This window comes from Nyctereutes procyonoides, unplaced genomic scaffold (genome assembly GCF_905146905.1).
Source record: "Nyctereutes procyonoides isolate TBG_1078 unplaced genomic scaffold, NYPRO_anot_genome, whole genome shotgun sequence".
Lineage (NCBI taxonomy): Eukaryota > Metazoa > Chordata > Mammalia > Carnivora > Canidae > Nyctereutes > Nyctereutes procyonoides.
In genome coordinates, this window is record NW_026575052.1 from 65668807 (window position 1) to 65684568 (window position 15762).

Here is a 15762-nt window from a genome sequence, read left to right on the forward strand (position 1 = left end):
TTTTAGACTGTTGGCTTTATTTCATCTATTCCTCCCAAAGGAAGAAAAAAAAATCACTTATTTTTTGTCCTGCAACTAACATTCAAAATGATCTCCACAATGGTGGCTGCCAGGGCCTGAGGGAGGGGGAAATGAGTTGTTGTTGTTTAATGGATGTAGAGTTTTGGTTTTGCACAAGAAACTTCTGGAGACGGGCTACACAACAATGTGAATATACTTAATGCTACAGAATCAGCGGTTATGGTGGTAAATTTTACGTCAGTTGTATTTCACAATAACTGGAAATAAAATATATATACATACCTCCAATGAAATATAAGGAAAATATATTTTCTATTACTTTCTTATTTTAAGACCCTTCTTAATGTAATAGAAGGTCTTATTCTAAGACCTTTTGAGCATACTTAAAAAAGGATTAAAAAAAAGGTTTTTTTAAATCTAATAGAACCTGGCAGATATTGAAAGGTCGGAGGGACTGTGAGGCTAAAATAATTCTGAGACCTCAAGCATTCTCTTACTAGATGCAATCCTGTCCACACCTGCCAACCACGCACCAGCTGGGCTGCACAAGAGTGAGCTAATGGCACAAGGAGAAACTGAGAGAAAAGTAATTTCTACCCCCTGGGTAGAAAAGTCATTGCTTACCTTTACACTGAATAAAATAACCTCCATGACCATTTGCTGTAATGACAACAACTGGTATTTTCTACCAATTTACAATCTGTGAAGCATATTTATATCAAGTATTCACTGGAATCACCAAAACTATGACATAATACAGGCAGGACAACGCTTCCAATGAAGCTGATGTGAATGAAGTAACAAGGATTTCGAACTCACCTGAAGAGGGTGACAGATGTCTGAGAGCACCTGGCACCTCACAGAGGCAAAGGCACCCTGATCCCAAGACTCTAATGCAAGGTGCTGAGTAAGTTGAAAGAAAAATCACAGGGCACCTGTGTGGCTCTGTGGTTGAGCATCTGCCTTTAGCTCAGGTCGTGATCCTGGAGTCCTGGGATCAAGTCCCACATCAGGCTCCCCACATGGAGCCTGCTTCTCCCTCTGCCTAGGTTTTTGCCTCTCTGTCTCTCATGAATAAATAAATAAAATCTTCAAAAAAAATCAGAACTAGTGGGAAAAGCACATTAGTTTCTTTCTTTAAACATTGCTCTAGGGCAGCCTGGGTGGCTCAGCAGTTTAGCGCCGCCTTTGGTACAGCGCATGGTCCTGGAGACCCAGGATCGAGTCCCACGTCAGGCTCCCTGCACGGAGCCTGCTTCTCCCTCTGCCTGTGTCTCTGCGCCTCTCTCTCTCTCTCTCTCTCTCTGTCTCTCATGAATAAAATCTTTTAAAAAATAAAAAATAAACATTGCTCTAAGTTACCCATTTTTGAAAATCACCACTGAAGTTTTTCTTTCCAAACACGGTAGGAGACTTTTGAAAGGTAAGGTGCAGGAAAGCCTGGGTGAGCCCTCCTTTGGAGGGAAGAGGCATCTCACACGAGAGGGAGCGCTTCCAGCCCACCTCCAGCCCAGAGTGAGCCTGACAGTGTCCACCTCCTGGTGGCAAGAACCTCCCAAACTGAAAGTTCTTTTTCTCAAGTGAGAAACCAATACTCCCCAAAATGTCAAGAACGCTGCAGAGCCCCCGCCCCCCGCCCCCCCCCCCCCCCCGCCACCATGCAGCTGACAGCAGTGACAGCAGGAAGCCCTCACAACAGAGGGACCAGACGTAGTGCTGGCTGTGGACCAAGCCAAGAGCAGCAGGGACTACAGGCCGCTTCCCTGGACACCAGCAACTGTGGGGTCACCTGTGGGGTCTGCACCTGTGGGACGGCTGCTCCTGGGGCTCCTCCGAGAGCGCCGGCCCTCTAGAGCCAGATTAGATGAGCGGTCCGGCTCCTGTGCCGCTGGCTGGGTGACCATGGGCAAGCGGTCTGCTTCTGAGACCCAGTTCCCTCAACGGCAAAATAAGGACAGTGACACTTTCCTAGCAGGACCGGCAGGAGGATGACAGCTGAAAAATCTGAAGCATGTAGTTAAGATCTGTGGCTCACCGATGGTTCTCCAGCAATGAGAGTTATAACTACAGATATTTCTCAGGAAGTGATTGGGAAAGATTGTGCCTCCGCCTCAAGCAGGTAAGCGTCCCCTGTGAGAAGAGAAGACCACTGTGGGCAGCCTGAATTACCAAGTGCAGTTTCCTGTTTGTGTCCTGCCAGTTGGCCCTCACATCACTTCCAGGGTTCACAAAGTTGCTTTTGTGCCACAGTGGTATAAATTCTTTCACCTGCCTCTGAACATTTTTCTAGGGTGTTCTGGAAATGGGAAAGTGCCTGCGTATGACATAGAAATTTATAAAACCAGAGAGTTAAAGGCTGATCAGCATCTTTTTTCTTTTTCAAAAGCTAGGAAGGCCCTTATTTAATGCCTCCCTTCTGGAACGTTCTGATCTCCAGAGGTCCTTCTTGTTTCAATAAAACCATCTTTGCTAAAGTTAACAATTTTTCTCACACCCGGAGTGACCTGCTCACACTCTTAGCCAAACACAAAACAAAACAAAACAAAACAAAAAAACCCACAAAACATTCTTGAAAATTCAACACTGTACTTTGTGAAAACTCAATTTCACGAGATGAGCTCTAGCATCTCAATGGATTAAAGATTATTACAGAGGAGCTAGCCATGGTGCTACTGCAGTCAGATTATCCCAGAAATAATCACCAACAAGGAGCCAATGTGGTTTTACATTTTGTGGAGATGAATTCCATAAAATGAACCACATTTAAAGTATTAAAAACATCATGCAAACTTACTTATTCCAGTGGCCTAAAAATCCTTTCAGGTTTTCCCATCATGAGAATAAACAGCAAATACCACATAAAACTTTAAAAGCAACTTCTGATTGAGCATGCTGTTTGGAATCTGCCTATGTGTGGCCTCAATGTTCCATGTAAACAGAACATTTTTAATTTAATTTTTATTTTAATTCCAGTATACTTAATATCCAGTGTTATATTAGTTTCAGGTATGCAATATAGTGATTCAACAGTTCCACACATCACCCTGTGCCCATCACATGTGCACTCCTTAATCCTCACCACCTGTTTCACCCATCCCATCCCCCCCACTCACCACCCACCTCTCCTCTGGTAACCATCTGTTTGTTCTCTACACTGAAGAGTCTGTTTCTTGGTTGGTCTCGGTTTTTCTTTGTTCATTTGTTTGTTTCTTAAATTCCACGAGTGAAATCATACAGTATTTGTCTTTCTCTGACAGACTTATATCACTTAGCATTATACTCTCTAGATCCATCCATGTTGTTGCAAATGGTAAGATTTTATTCTTCTTTATGGCTGAGAAATATTCTATTGCATGCACGCACACACACACACACACACACACACACGCACACCACTTACTCTTCGTTCACTCATTCATCTACTGAGGAGGCTTGAGTTGCTTCCATAATTTGGCTATGATAAATAATGCTGCAATAAATATAGGGGCACATATTATCTTTTCAAATTAGTGTTTTAGTTTTCTTTGGGTAAATACCAGTAGTGAGATTCCTGGATCATAGTATAGCTCTATTTTTAACTTTTCGAGGAACTTCCATATTGTTTTCCACAGTGGCTGCACCAGTCTGCATTCCCACCAACAGTGCACGAGGGAGGGTCTTTTTTTTCCCACTTCTTCACCAACACTTTTGTTTCTTGTTTTTTACGTTAGCCATTTTAACAGGTGTGAGATGATACCTCACTGTGATTTTGATTTGCATTTCCCTGATGATAAATGATGCTGAGCATCTTTTCATGTGTCTGTTGGCCATCTAGATGTCTTCTTTGAAGAAATGTCTTCACATTTCACGAAGAATGTTCGTGTCTTCTGCTTACTTAATTGATTATTCGGTTTTTTGGTGTTGAGTTTTTGGTTTTTCAGTATCTCCCATGCGTATAATTTTTATCTGAGCTGCTTACTCTGAGGAGTCCACTATGATAGGCCTTAAACAGGGCTATGTAGGTATAATTCTTGATGCCATTTGAGAACAGAAATATCCTTTACTGAAACTCATATTAATTCCTCTCCCAGAGAACTAAGAATTTTTGTTCAAACTTTGACAACCCCACCTATGTGGCTATATAAGTAAATATAGAAAGCTTTACATAATCAATAGAATACCGAGAGCCAAAAAATGCGAATGGCTCCGAAGAAAGACAGAACTAAGATGCTTTTGATTAAAATAAAAAACACCTTATAACTCTGTCCTAAGGTACCTCCAACACATCCTGACCTCTAGCTCTACCTACCCTAATCTCCCCTCTACATGACCTTTCACACAAAAAAAAACAACTTTTTCTCATACCTGCTAGTTGGTTGTAAAAACTCCTCACTGGTCAGCAAGATAAAACCAGGGCTCCTTCACTTGGCACACAGGGCCCTTCACTGCTTCCCTGCCATTACAGACATTTGTTTAACATCTGTTTCCCCAACTGTGACATACACGCCATAGAGACTAGATGGCTACTACCTAGGCCAGCACTTGGCACACAACTGGGAGGGCAGGAAGTACCCAGTAAATAAACACTGACAGCCGTACTTCTTTGTCAGGCCTCACCTCTTACCTTACTGCTCCCTGCCTCACACTTTACACTCAGTGACACTCAACAACTAGCAATTCCTGGAACCTGTGGTACTCTGAGCTTTTCATTCATTCATGTCATTCCCACAGGCCTTCCCTCCTCCTTCTGAGGAGAAATTTGTTTTCTGTGTCAGGTTTCGGCTCGAACACTGCCCTCTGTAGGAAACCTCCAGAGAACCTCACCTGTTGACTAATGAACGCTCTAGTCTCTGTCTCCACTGCCTTCAATGGCCCAGCCATTTGCAGTCAGTGCTCCTTTACCGCTAGCTCTTGCCCCAATACTTAAGGCCAGGGACTGCCATTTTCACCACTGAGCCCCAACACAAGCAAGGTTCCTGACACAGATCATGCACTTACACAGTCACGAAATAAATCAAGTAAAACGATGATGATGGTGTAGTGGTGGTGGTAAGAGCTACTCTGTACATACTGCTTACTACACGCTGCCACATACAGCTCCTAGCGCCTTGTATATAAATAACTTGTTAAACACATGAATCAACAAATTAACAGTAAGAATGTATCAAGCTTTTGTTAAAAAAGATCTTATTTATTTGAGAGAGTTAGAGTGCGCTTGAGGAGCACAAGGGAGGGCAGAGGGAGAGGGAGAAGCAGACTCCCCGCTGAGCAGGGAGCCTGACTCCGGGTTCCATCCTAGGACCCTGAGATCATGACCTGAACCAAAGGCAGACGCTTCACCGACTGAGCCACCCAGAAGCCCCAAGAGTGTATCGAGTTTTGTACGTCTAATATATACATCTAGTTTTAGCTTCTGGCTTACACACAAATTAAGCATTAGGAACTTAATAATTTTCAAAACAAAGATATAAATGAAGGATCCTTTCTTTTCTGCTTTGCCAAATGGATGTACAATCTCAATATCTGTAGGGGGATAAAAGCCATCTGATTTAAGTGATGTCTCCCCTCCTTCTGGAAGCTCTACTTCCCCTACTTCCCCCTCAGACATGAGGAAAAAGAATGCTCATGGATCTTTCCAAGATTATCTCTTAACCAGAGTGAACGTAAAATGAGTGTCTAATCAAACTCCCTGTGGAAAGAATGAGCTCAACTACAAATCATTCCATGAATAAGGGTTTTTTTTTTTTTTCATGATTGCTTCCTATTAAATTGATAAATACCTGGCCGGCTTCTATCACTACTCCATGTAAATCACTAACTAAACTAGAGCATTTAATGGCTATAATTTAATGAACAGATGACTTCACACAGCAGATGAAGCATGAGTGGGAAGCTCCATCTAACAGCAACAACAGTGAAGCTGGAATTCAGAAGCTCAAGTTCTGGTAGCATCAATGGTGCCTGACAGACGGCTGTGAACCTCAGGAAATGAGGTTCTCTGCCTAGCTCGGTCACCACCCTTAGGGCAACTGAAGCTCTCAGAAAGGGCTCAGCTTCCACTCCACGACATGAGAGCAATACTGCCCGCCCGCCCTCCCTCATAATCGTCAAGAGGATCAAATACTAGCATGAGGCCTCTGAAAACTATAGAGCAATACACGGTATTATTATTATTATTCACTGCTGCCGTTCCTGCCACCTCAGCTGAATCAAACCTCCTCTCTTCACCTCCACATGAAGAAAGACAGAGGATTATAACCTCTCGAATATATAAAAGAATTTTAAGAATCAATGAAGTAGTGTTTGGAAATGTATCCCCCACTCACCTTCCATAGAAGGAAGGTGCTTTGTAAAGGATTACTACTTAATACAGAGAGAAAAATCAATCATATTACAACTGGTCTGGGCAGTTAATGCTATGCAAGAAAGTCCCTTCCTGGTTAACATTAACTGGAATAAAATTTTGTTGGAAACAAAATATGATTTAAAAAAATCGCTTATTGTATGAACAATTAGCTTTTAAATTACTTCTTAAATTGATATCCACTAATGCAGGCCATTGAGAAGAGGTATTGAAACAATAAAAGTTTTGTTAAAAACCTATAAAAGAGAAAGGAACTGGAGGTCAGGGCCCCCTATGTGATAGTATAACGCACTCCCTCCCGTATCCAGAGCCTGCCCACCCCGCCACTCCCTCCTTGCCAATACTCACCCCAGGTTCAGGTGTTTGAGCTTTTGAAGGCTGCTGATCTGTGTGGGCAGCTCCTCAATCTGGTTATTAAAAAAGTTAAGCACTTCCAAATTCTTCAGCTCTGCTATGTTTGGTGGCACAGCTACGGAAACAAAATTGCTGAGTGTGAATACAGGAACCCCGCTCCTCGCAAGGAATGCCAGCAACACATTTTGTTTTTCTTTCTCAGGAAAGAGAGATGAAACTCGAATATGACCATCTGATTCACATATACATCTTATTTTTTGTAAGTTTTTCTTAGGTTAGTAACTCAGTAGAGTAAAAATGAAAATGTTTCTTCAAAGGGCAAAAGAGAATTTCAGGGTGCCATAAACAGTGTGTTGGTGAATATTTCCAAGCATAAATGCTTTTATAATTGTCATACAATGTCTCATAAGCATGACGGTTTTCTTTCTCTTGGTTTTTTTGCACCTCCACCCAAAGAAAGACTGCAAACTCCACATCCTTCCAGGGTAATGATACATTCGTCAAGCTGTTTCAATAGTCTGATATCTGAAGAGCAGTTCTCTTAACACCACCACACTAAATCACAATGTAAGTTCAACCTTAAGTGATGAAATATTCAACCTACCTCATTTATGATTTTTGGCTTCTGGCCTTTACATCTTGATCAACACACACACACACACACACACACACACACACAGCATTTAAGTCAGATTGGCAACAGATCAATGCATTGTTATTACATAGAAATATGAAAAACCAACTCAGTAGCATGATGTGAATACCAGCATGCAGATCAAAGGTTAAAATAAGCCAGTGTGGGCCTAAAAGAATTTTCCTTCTGTGGAATATATCCTTACAAATATCAATATAAAAGCCAATGGCATCTTTAGCTCACAAGTACTAACTCTCCAGTGGTGGCAGAAAGACTTTCAAAAGGAGGGTAGTTTATCTGTCCCCATCATTGATTCAGTCTTCTACAAACACTTGTTATTGGCCATCAGCTTGTCCATGGTTCACATCAATTCTAACACCAAGCCTACTCAGGATACTGACCCCACTGACCTGGGCCCTGGGTACAGCATAAGAAAGTGTCGTGTCATGCCTTCTGTGAGTACATTCACTTCTGGTCCCAACAGCACCCTCTGGGGAGTATTCCAGAAGACTGGAAAAAACCGGGAGCACCTCTGCTTAGAGCCACTACATAGGTATGTGTAAAATTCCAAACAGACATCTAAAATATTTCAGGAGGTAGCCATTGCAAGAACTCCCTTCCAGACAGAAGAGGACAGGCACATTGCTCATTACAGTTCTGAGTCCTCAATTTCAGCTTTCTAAAATGTCTGAGGTATCGGTGACCTGACTTCTTTTAGAGGGAAGGCGGCTTGGTTAAAAGGCAAGGGAAATGCTTTCGCTGGAGGAAGGGACTGTGAAGAATATGAATCAGTCTGGATTCAGACACTTGGGAGGTGGCAGTGGTCCAGATGGAAAATGAGCAAGGCGTGGATTAGTTACTCAAGAGGCTGGATTGGGACTGGAGATAAAAGGATAGGTTTTAATGGGAAATGAAGGCAGCTGGAAATTACCTTCTGAAACTGTACTCTTGGATACCAATACGAATGCATATGAGCCCTACCTGCACAATTTGGCCTTAAAAGCACACTCATAGGTGTGTAGTCAGTAACACACTTTCCAGCAAATGAACGGTATTCACTATGGGTAAATGGTCACAAAGAAATTCATCGGGTCTGCTGAGTCTCAGGGTGTTGTCAGCTTACCTGTTTGTTCTCTCCCTAGAACACCAAGTGGTTGAAGCACAGCTCTACAGACAAGGACAAGCCTGCTCGGGGGGCCTCACCCCCTTCCCCCTGTTCCCCCTCCAGCTACCACTAAGCATCTCTCACGGCATTCATCTGATTACTTTGAAGAGCAATAAAGAAAGTTAGTGCAACCAGGAGAAAATGATGATCTCAATTTAGCCACAAACCAAGAATAATGCAGCCAGAATTACTGCTGCCTTCCCAAAGTTACTTCGCCAATGCAATTAAATGCTGGTCTGAAGGTATCGCCTTTTTGACAGGATGAGAGATTATTTCACTCTCCTTGCTAAATCAGTCCAATTTAAAACCACAAATTATGCTAAATGTGATTTAGGGCTTTGTTTTGTGGACACAAACAATAACCCTACATTCAATTTACTAAACCTCTCCCAGCCTTCCACGTGCATGTGAATTTTGTGTTGAAGACTCTACTCAAGCTACAAGGGGAAAATATTACCCAGCTAATATTCTCTCTCAACAATTCCCCCCACCTGGCCATAGTAAAAATCAGAAGCAATTAACATTCAGACCTGGCCAGATGGGATAACATTCACTCTTTCAACCAATATTTGGAGAATGGTTACGATGTGTGCAAAGCCACACTTTTAACACTCAACATTTCAATTCTTCTGGGATGAAGTAAGAAAGGCAAGCTATCTCAACAAAGTAAGTTACGAAAGAAAGAGTATCAAAGTCAATAAATGAAAACAGGTCTAGTGTTTCGTAAACAAACTAATTCAAATAAAACTGTCCATAAACAACATTATATGGTCTCATTCATTTGGGGAATATAAATAATAGTGAAAGGGAATAAAGGGGAAAGGAGGAAAAATAGGTGGGAAATATCAGAAAGGGAGACAGAACATGGAAGACTCCTAACTCTGGGAAACGAACTAGGGGTGGTGGAAGGGGAGGTGGGTGGGGGGTGGGGGTGACTGGGTGGCAGGCATTGAGGTGGACACTTGACGGGATCAAGCACTGGGTGTTATTCTGTATGTTGGCAAATTGAACACCAATAAAAAATAAATTTATTATTTAAAAAAAACTGTCCATAAAAAAGTATCCAGTTAACAATATGAGCTGTGCAATAATGAAATTATATACAGATATGACATGAACAAATTCAGCTGCTATGGAAAAAACGGAGCAATATGTCCCCAGTCAGAATACTCTGGTGAAATTTTTCAAGATCTCTGTGTGACGCATTTGCATGAAGTATTTTAAAACACAACTGAACAGTCAGCATCGAGATATTTCTTATTATGCCTCTGCAGCATGCCTTTTCATCAATCAGTCCTGTTTGTGACCGTGACCCCAGCTGTATACACACAGGCTACAGATAACAAGGAGCTGAGCACTCAAGGGAAACGGGAGGGCAGTGTAGGGTGTGGACACGAGGATCCGGGCTGTACCAGGACCGTTCAGAGTTCGCTTCCACCTGGCTTTGACATTCTGCGATTCTCACAAGAGCTGGATGACGGAAATCAATGAAATGGATTTAAATAATGCAACAAATGGGGCCCTCAATTAGGAAGCTCAGTCATGTAGAACTTTGCTTATGACAGAGAATTTAGTATCATTTTCTGTCAAAAGCGACAGCTTTAATTTTGAGACTCCAGTTGCTACTGTTGAGAGAAAGGTCCCCAACCACTCTCAGGTGTTCTCTGGCTCCTCGATGCCACATTCTGCTTTCATCACAGGATCAGATGACCACCGGGAACACTCTTGTCCAGAGCAAAGGTGACGAAGATGTGGTCCTGCCACCAGAGGAGCTACAGCCAGAGACTGGTCTCAAGTTGTCTTCAAGCAGTTACAACTGTTCAGCTGGACACACCCAGCAGGACCCTCTTTCCCTCCAAGGCCTCCTAAGTCTACAGCCGGAATGTTCTTCTAGTTTCATGTGAGAAGCACGCGCCAGCCAGATTAAGCAATCAGCCCTTGCAGGTTTGGGACGGCCCCACAATCAGCAGCCCAAGTCCCTGGGCAGGCTCACAAGTCTGGGCCAGAAGGGGCCTTGCCTGATGTCCTACATTAGCAACCGTTGGAAAGCTCCCTCAAGCAGGGAGCCTCAGAAAGCACTTGCTGGACACGCTGGATAGACCAGAGCACTCCAACTGTGTGAAACAGCCGACCCGGTAGCTAACAACAGTCACCTGCCTCCCCGAACAGAAAAACCTCAGTAAACTATTGTTACGGCAACCAGACCTTCACTTTAGGAGCATTTTGTTTTGGGATAGAAAATTAACAATTCCACAACCAATAATTTATTTTTAAAAGCCTTTTAGTTTATCCACACAAAAGTAAATAGCAGAGTATGCTCTGGAGCTGGGCTTTCCAACGTGCAATCACTATGGAAAATAGTATAGAGGTTCCTCAAAAAATTAAAACTAGAACTACTGGATGACCCAGCAATTCCACTACTGGGTATTTATCCAAAGGAAATGAAATCACGGTCTCCAAGAAACATCTGCACCCATGTTCACTGCAACCTTATTCGCAATAGCCAAGACACAGAAGCAATGTTAAGTGTCCACCAACGGATGGACAAGGGCAATGTGGTAATGTATTTACAGAGGAATACTACTCATCCATAAAAAAGGAAACCTTGTTTACAACACGGATGGATCTTGAAAGCATTATGCTAAATGAATTAAGTCAGACGGAAAAAGACAAAACCTGTATAATCTCACTTAAATGTGGAAGCTTAAAATACACACACACACACACAAATTCAGAACACAAGATTAGATTTATGATTACCAGAGGTGGAGGACACAGGATGAGGGAACTAGATGAAAGTATTAAGACAGAAAAAGGAGAAAAAGGAAATAAATTTAAATCTAGATTAGTTGAAATTAAGTAAAGTTAATAAATCAGTCTCTTGGTCACACAAACCACATTGCAAGTAGCTAGTGCCTACCATACTGGACAGCACAGAGAGAACATTCCCTTCAGTGCGGAGAATTCTAGATAGTGCCGCTCTAGGGCAGAAGGCTCACAAACTTTATGGAGTATATCAGAATTACTGAAAGGCTTGTCAAAACATGGACTGGGGGGCATGTACCTCAGAGTTTCAGATTCAGTAGGTTTGAGATGGGGCTTGGTGAGATTCCGCATTTCCAAGTTCCCAGGGGATACTGATGCCGCTGATCTGGAGATCATTTTGGTGCAGAAAACTTTTAATTTGGTGGTGACATCAAAATCATTAATCTAATACATTTGTCCCTTACCCCACACAATAATGCTAAGATCCAAATTAAGACTTCTATGGCCCTCAATAAGTTGAGACTTGAGGTTGATGAAAAGAGGGCAAAAAACCCCAAATAAACAAAAAACAAAAGAACTCTAAATGGCTGATCCACCCATCCTGGGGCTGCAATCCAACCACATACAGTCAACTTTTGCTTCCCCATGCAGCTGGGATCCATCTCATTAGTTCAGATGAAAGAACAAACTACAGGTCGTATCATCCACAGGCATGGCTGGGCCAGCCAGAGAACACACAAATCCAGGCCCAAGAGGGAGAAATTCTTGCTTATCATTCAAACTAACATAGTCTGGGCTCTTATGGGCAGCTGATCAGCACATAAGCAACCCCAACACATAAGTACCACATGCTACTGAAATCTCTAACATGGAGAAAGAGAGATTTTTCAGATTCCAATTTTGAGATGGACTACCCCTCCATGGGACTGGATGAAGCGGCTCCAGAACTAATGAAGCATATCTGTTCACACGACTTTATGGGCCTCCATTCAACAGCATCCACCTTCTCAGAAGACCCCTGCCCCAAATCTTGCCCTTAAAAATCCTCACCTGTAAGCTACTGGGGAATTTGGGACTTTGAGGCATTAGCACACCCCCCTCCCGACCCTGTTCTCTGAGATGGCACCAAACCAACAAAGAGCTTATCTTCCTGCACTGCAAAAGCTCGGTGTCCGTTTTTACTGACTGGCAGTGCTTCGGGTGGACACACTCTCATTTGGTTCGGTTATACACACACCAATCTTTATGAAGCCAGTGCAGAGTAGTATGAACAAAGTTCATGGAGAAAAGGTTCTGAACTGGTTCATCAGATTGAGTCACTCAGCAGCAACTTCATCACGACCAGTTGCCATCCTTGTAGAGATGCCTTTTGCTATACTTCTGGCCATCGAAACTGAGAAGTAGATGGAGAATACTGGGTGGACGTGACAGCACAGGCAGACCAGCTGGGATGCAGCCGATCCGGGGGATTCTTGAGCAGAAGCATCTTGTGGCCCCTGAGGCAAAGAAACAAAACCTCAAAAAGTGACAGGCTCTGGGAGCAGCAGGCACCCTACAAAACATAAGGACTGGTGCTCACCGGCGTGCAGCCTACGGAAAGGCCGGTGGGGCATGCATTGGTCTTTGGAGCCATATGGTTAGCACCGACAGCTGGGTCCTCTTCAGCTACAAAAGGGCAGTAAGAGACCATGCACCACATTACCACCCACGGCTGCCAGGAAGCCAGAAGCTGCTCAGAACACATGTAGGTTTTCATCATAAGCACAGGCATGAAATCCGGAGTCGTGAACCCTTCCCACCACCTCCACCAGACTTCTGAGTAGTCAGAATTACGCTGTGCCTAACTATTTTTGCAGAAGCGCCTAGACTGGCTTCTTTAATCCAGAGATTCTTGCAAAGGAGAGGCGTAGGCTAGGGCACGGAGGCCAAGGGGTTGCTGCCTGCATGCCTCTTCGCAAAGCTGAACTCATGGTTCAGCCATTGCCTCCACTACGAGAAACCGGAGAGGGACTGCAAAAGGCCCCAAGTGTACAAAGAGGGAGACTCAGAGCAGGTACCTAATGGGAAACACTGCCCTTGGTACACGGCCCAGTGGTGAGCACACTCCCCGCCCAGCAATGGGTGAAACGCTACTATCTCGTGCCCATTTCCAGAGACATCTCAGTGCTACCGACCCACCAGCCACAACACCCGAAGACATCACCATATGGGATCAAGTAAAGCAAAATAAATCAGAAAGCACTGCTTCCCCAAACCTGGCATATTTATATTAAACGCTGGAGACTTGAGTGCTATAACATATGAAAATGCTCAGTCAGATTTCTGCATGCTTCTGCTGCTTTATAAGATTTCTTTAACAGAAAAGGCTAAGGGAAGGTAGAAGATCGTTCGATGAGGCCAGTTACTAGACCCCTAAGATACAGTGCTACAACAAAGTTATTCAAAAAAGTACAAAAACCACAAGAAAACATCCAAATGAGTGGGATTATTCATTATACACACACCTAGGGAAGAAAGACCACTTAAGAGGAAGGGGTGAAAGCAAAGATTTCTTTGCCCCAATATCTAATGAAAGTAATACTGAATAACAATTGTTGCCCTATGCCTTGCCTAGACAAGGTGAGAAGAAGCCAAAAGAACATAAACTATGTGAAGTATGACGTTGGGGCATTCCTGATCAGAGAAAAAAGCGCAGCCCCTTTAATGCCCAATTCTACTAGCCGGAGACGTTAGTCTATTCCTACCACAGAGGTGATGTCTAGACTCATTACATAGATGTCAATTCTCTCAGCAAATTAGGAATCATAGTCTTGAATGTCATTTTATGATTACCATTTTAATGATAATGTAAAGATGCATTTCTTTAGTGTCGCATACAAATAATTATGCTCTTCAAAATTTTACAAAATTTTTTTGCAAAAAAAAAGTCATTTGTATTTATAGTGATTAATAGACTTTTGTTTTCTGACCCAAAACACAAGGTGTGTGATGAACTAATTCTATCTTACACAAGAATGTGAAGTTTCAAAAGTATACTAACGATAACTAGCTTCACAGATTTTATGGGGTTTCCCCCAAGTCAGCTATTAAAACAGTGAATTACAGTAGTTATGGGTTATTTAAAAGCATAAAGTTTATGAAACAGTAAAGCGGGTTCTCATGTAAAAGGACCTATATGTTCCTCAAGGTGAAAATTAAGTACTAAAATATCTAAACATCTACCCAATAAAGGCCAACAGCCCCCAAATCATTATTAGCTTTATAAATAACAACAGTAATGCTACATTCAGTTAAACAACAGTATTTACTGAGCACCCACACCTAGCAGGACGTACTTGTACCCCATCATGGGCCGCTTTAAGATTATGCAGCTTAAGTAATTTTACTAACCAAAAATATCCTGACTTAATTCACTAAAAAAAAAAGAAAAGAAAAAAGACCCTACTCTTTCAGCAACAATGAGAATAATCAAAGGGAAGAAAGTTACAAGCAAGCATTAAGGCAGATTTTACAGTACAAAGTCAAACATGCAAAAATATATGTCCCTGGGCTATAAAGAATGTGAACGCAAGGCCAAACAAATCTCCTAAAAAGCTGACAAGCATGGATTTCTGCTCCTCTGAGGATGCAGAATTTACTTGATTTGTGAATCTTTTATTAACAGCCCAGAGAGAGCCAAGGAATGGTCCACACAATCTTGAACCCTGAATTCTTTCAGGAACACACCTTTGCAATCACATCCAGTACTGAAGGGCTACCCTGCCAGCCAGGCAGGATGTCAGTAAACAGCTTTAACCAGGAGCAGCAATAAGAGGAAAGGCAGTGGCATTTGATGGTCTGGGAGGAAGAGACATCTAGTGAAGGGCAAGCAAAAGGCAGAGGGGCTTCTCTGGAAAAATGCCTAAGAAGTTTCGAGACACAGCAAGAAGGAAGAGGAGAACACTAAAAAACAAACAAAAACCAAAGTCAATCAACGCAGAAAGCAAGCTCAGTGTCATAAGAAAGAGCTATCTGGGCTCTTAAATATCCTTGTAAGACATTACAGACACATAGACTCAATCCTCAATCATTAACATAAAGAGGGAGACAGTAGACTAACCAAATTCACACACATACACACATTAACACGCTCTGCCAATAGTTCATGTCTTCTTCTACAATTAAGAATGACTTCACCAGGAAGCCACACTGGGTTACCTCTCTTCTTGCCTCATCTTGTATTTCAATGCTGAGGATGGGAGTAATTTACAGGAGGAAGAAAGGGAGCAGGGGGTAAATGCCCAGGACCAGCAGAATCCACACAGTCCCCACAGGGCTTTGAGAACACCCTCTACTATAACACTTTTGTCTTTTATCCTTTGGAATTCTCCCTGCTTTTCTATTTGAACATGTAAAGATCCATGGCAGCGGTCCCTCCACTGAGCTCCTAGATTAATGTGGGTGAGATACATAAACTGCACACGTACATCATTAGCAAGG

The 15762-nt window shown here is 42.7% G+C and overlaps 1 protein-coding gene across 3 annotated transcripts in view; it reads right to left on the reverse strand.

Annotated features, from left to right (window-relative positions):
- RSU1 (Ras suppressor protein 1) overlaps nt 1-15762 on the reverse strand; it is a 250150-nt gene that overhangs the window by 186955 nt on the left and 47433 nt on the right. For all 3 annotated transcript variants that reach the window (XM_055332420.1, XM_055332419.1, XM_055332418.1), the window contains one exon: nt 6713-6833. In XM_055332420.1, the coding sequence (XP_055188395.1) occupies nt 6713-6833 (121 nt within the window). The remainder of the gene's footprint in view (nt 1-6712; nt 6834-15762) is intronic.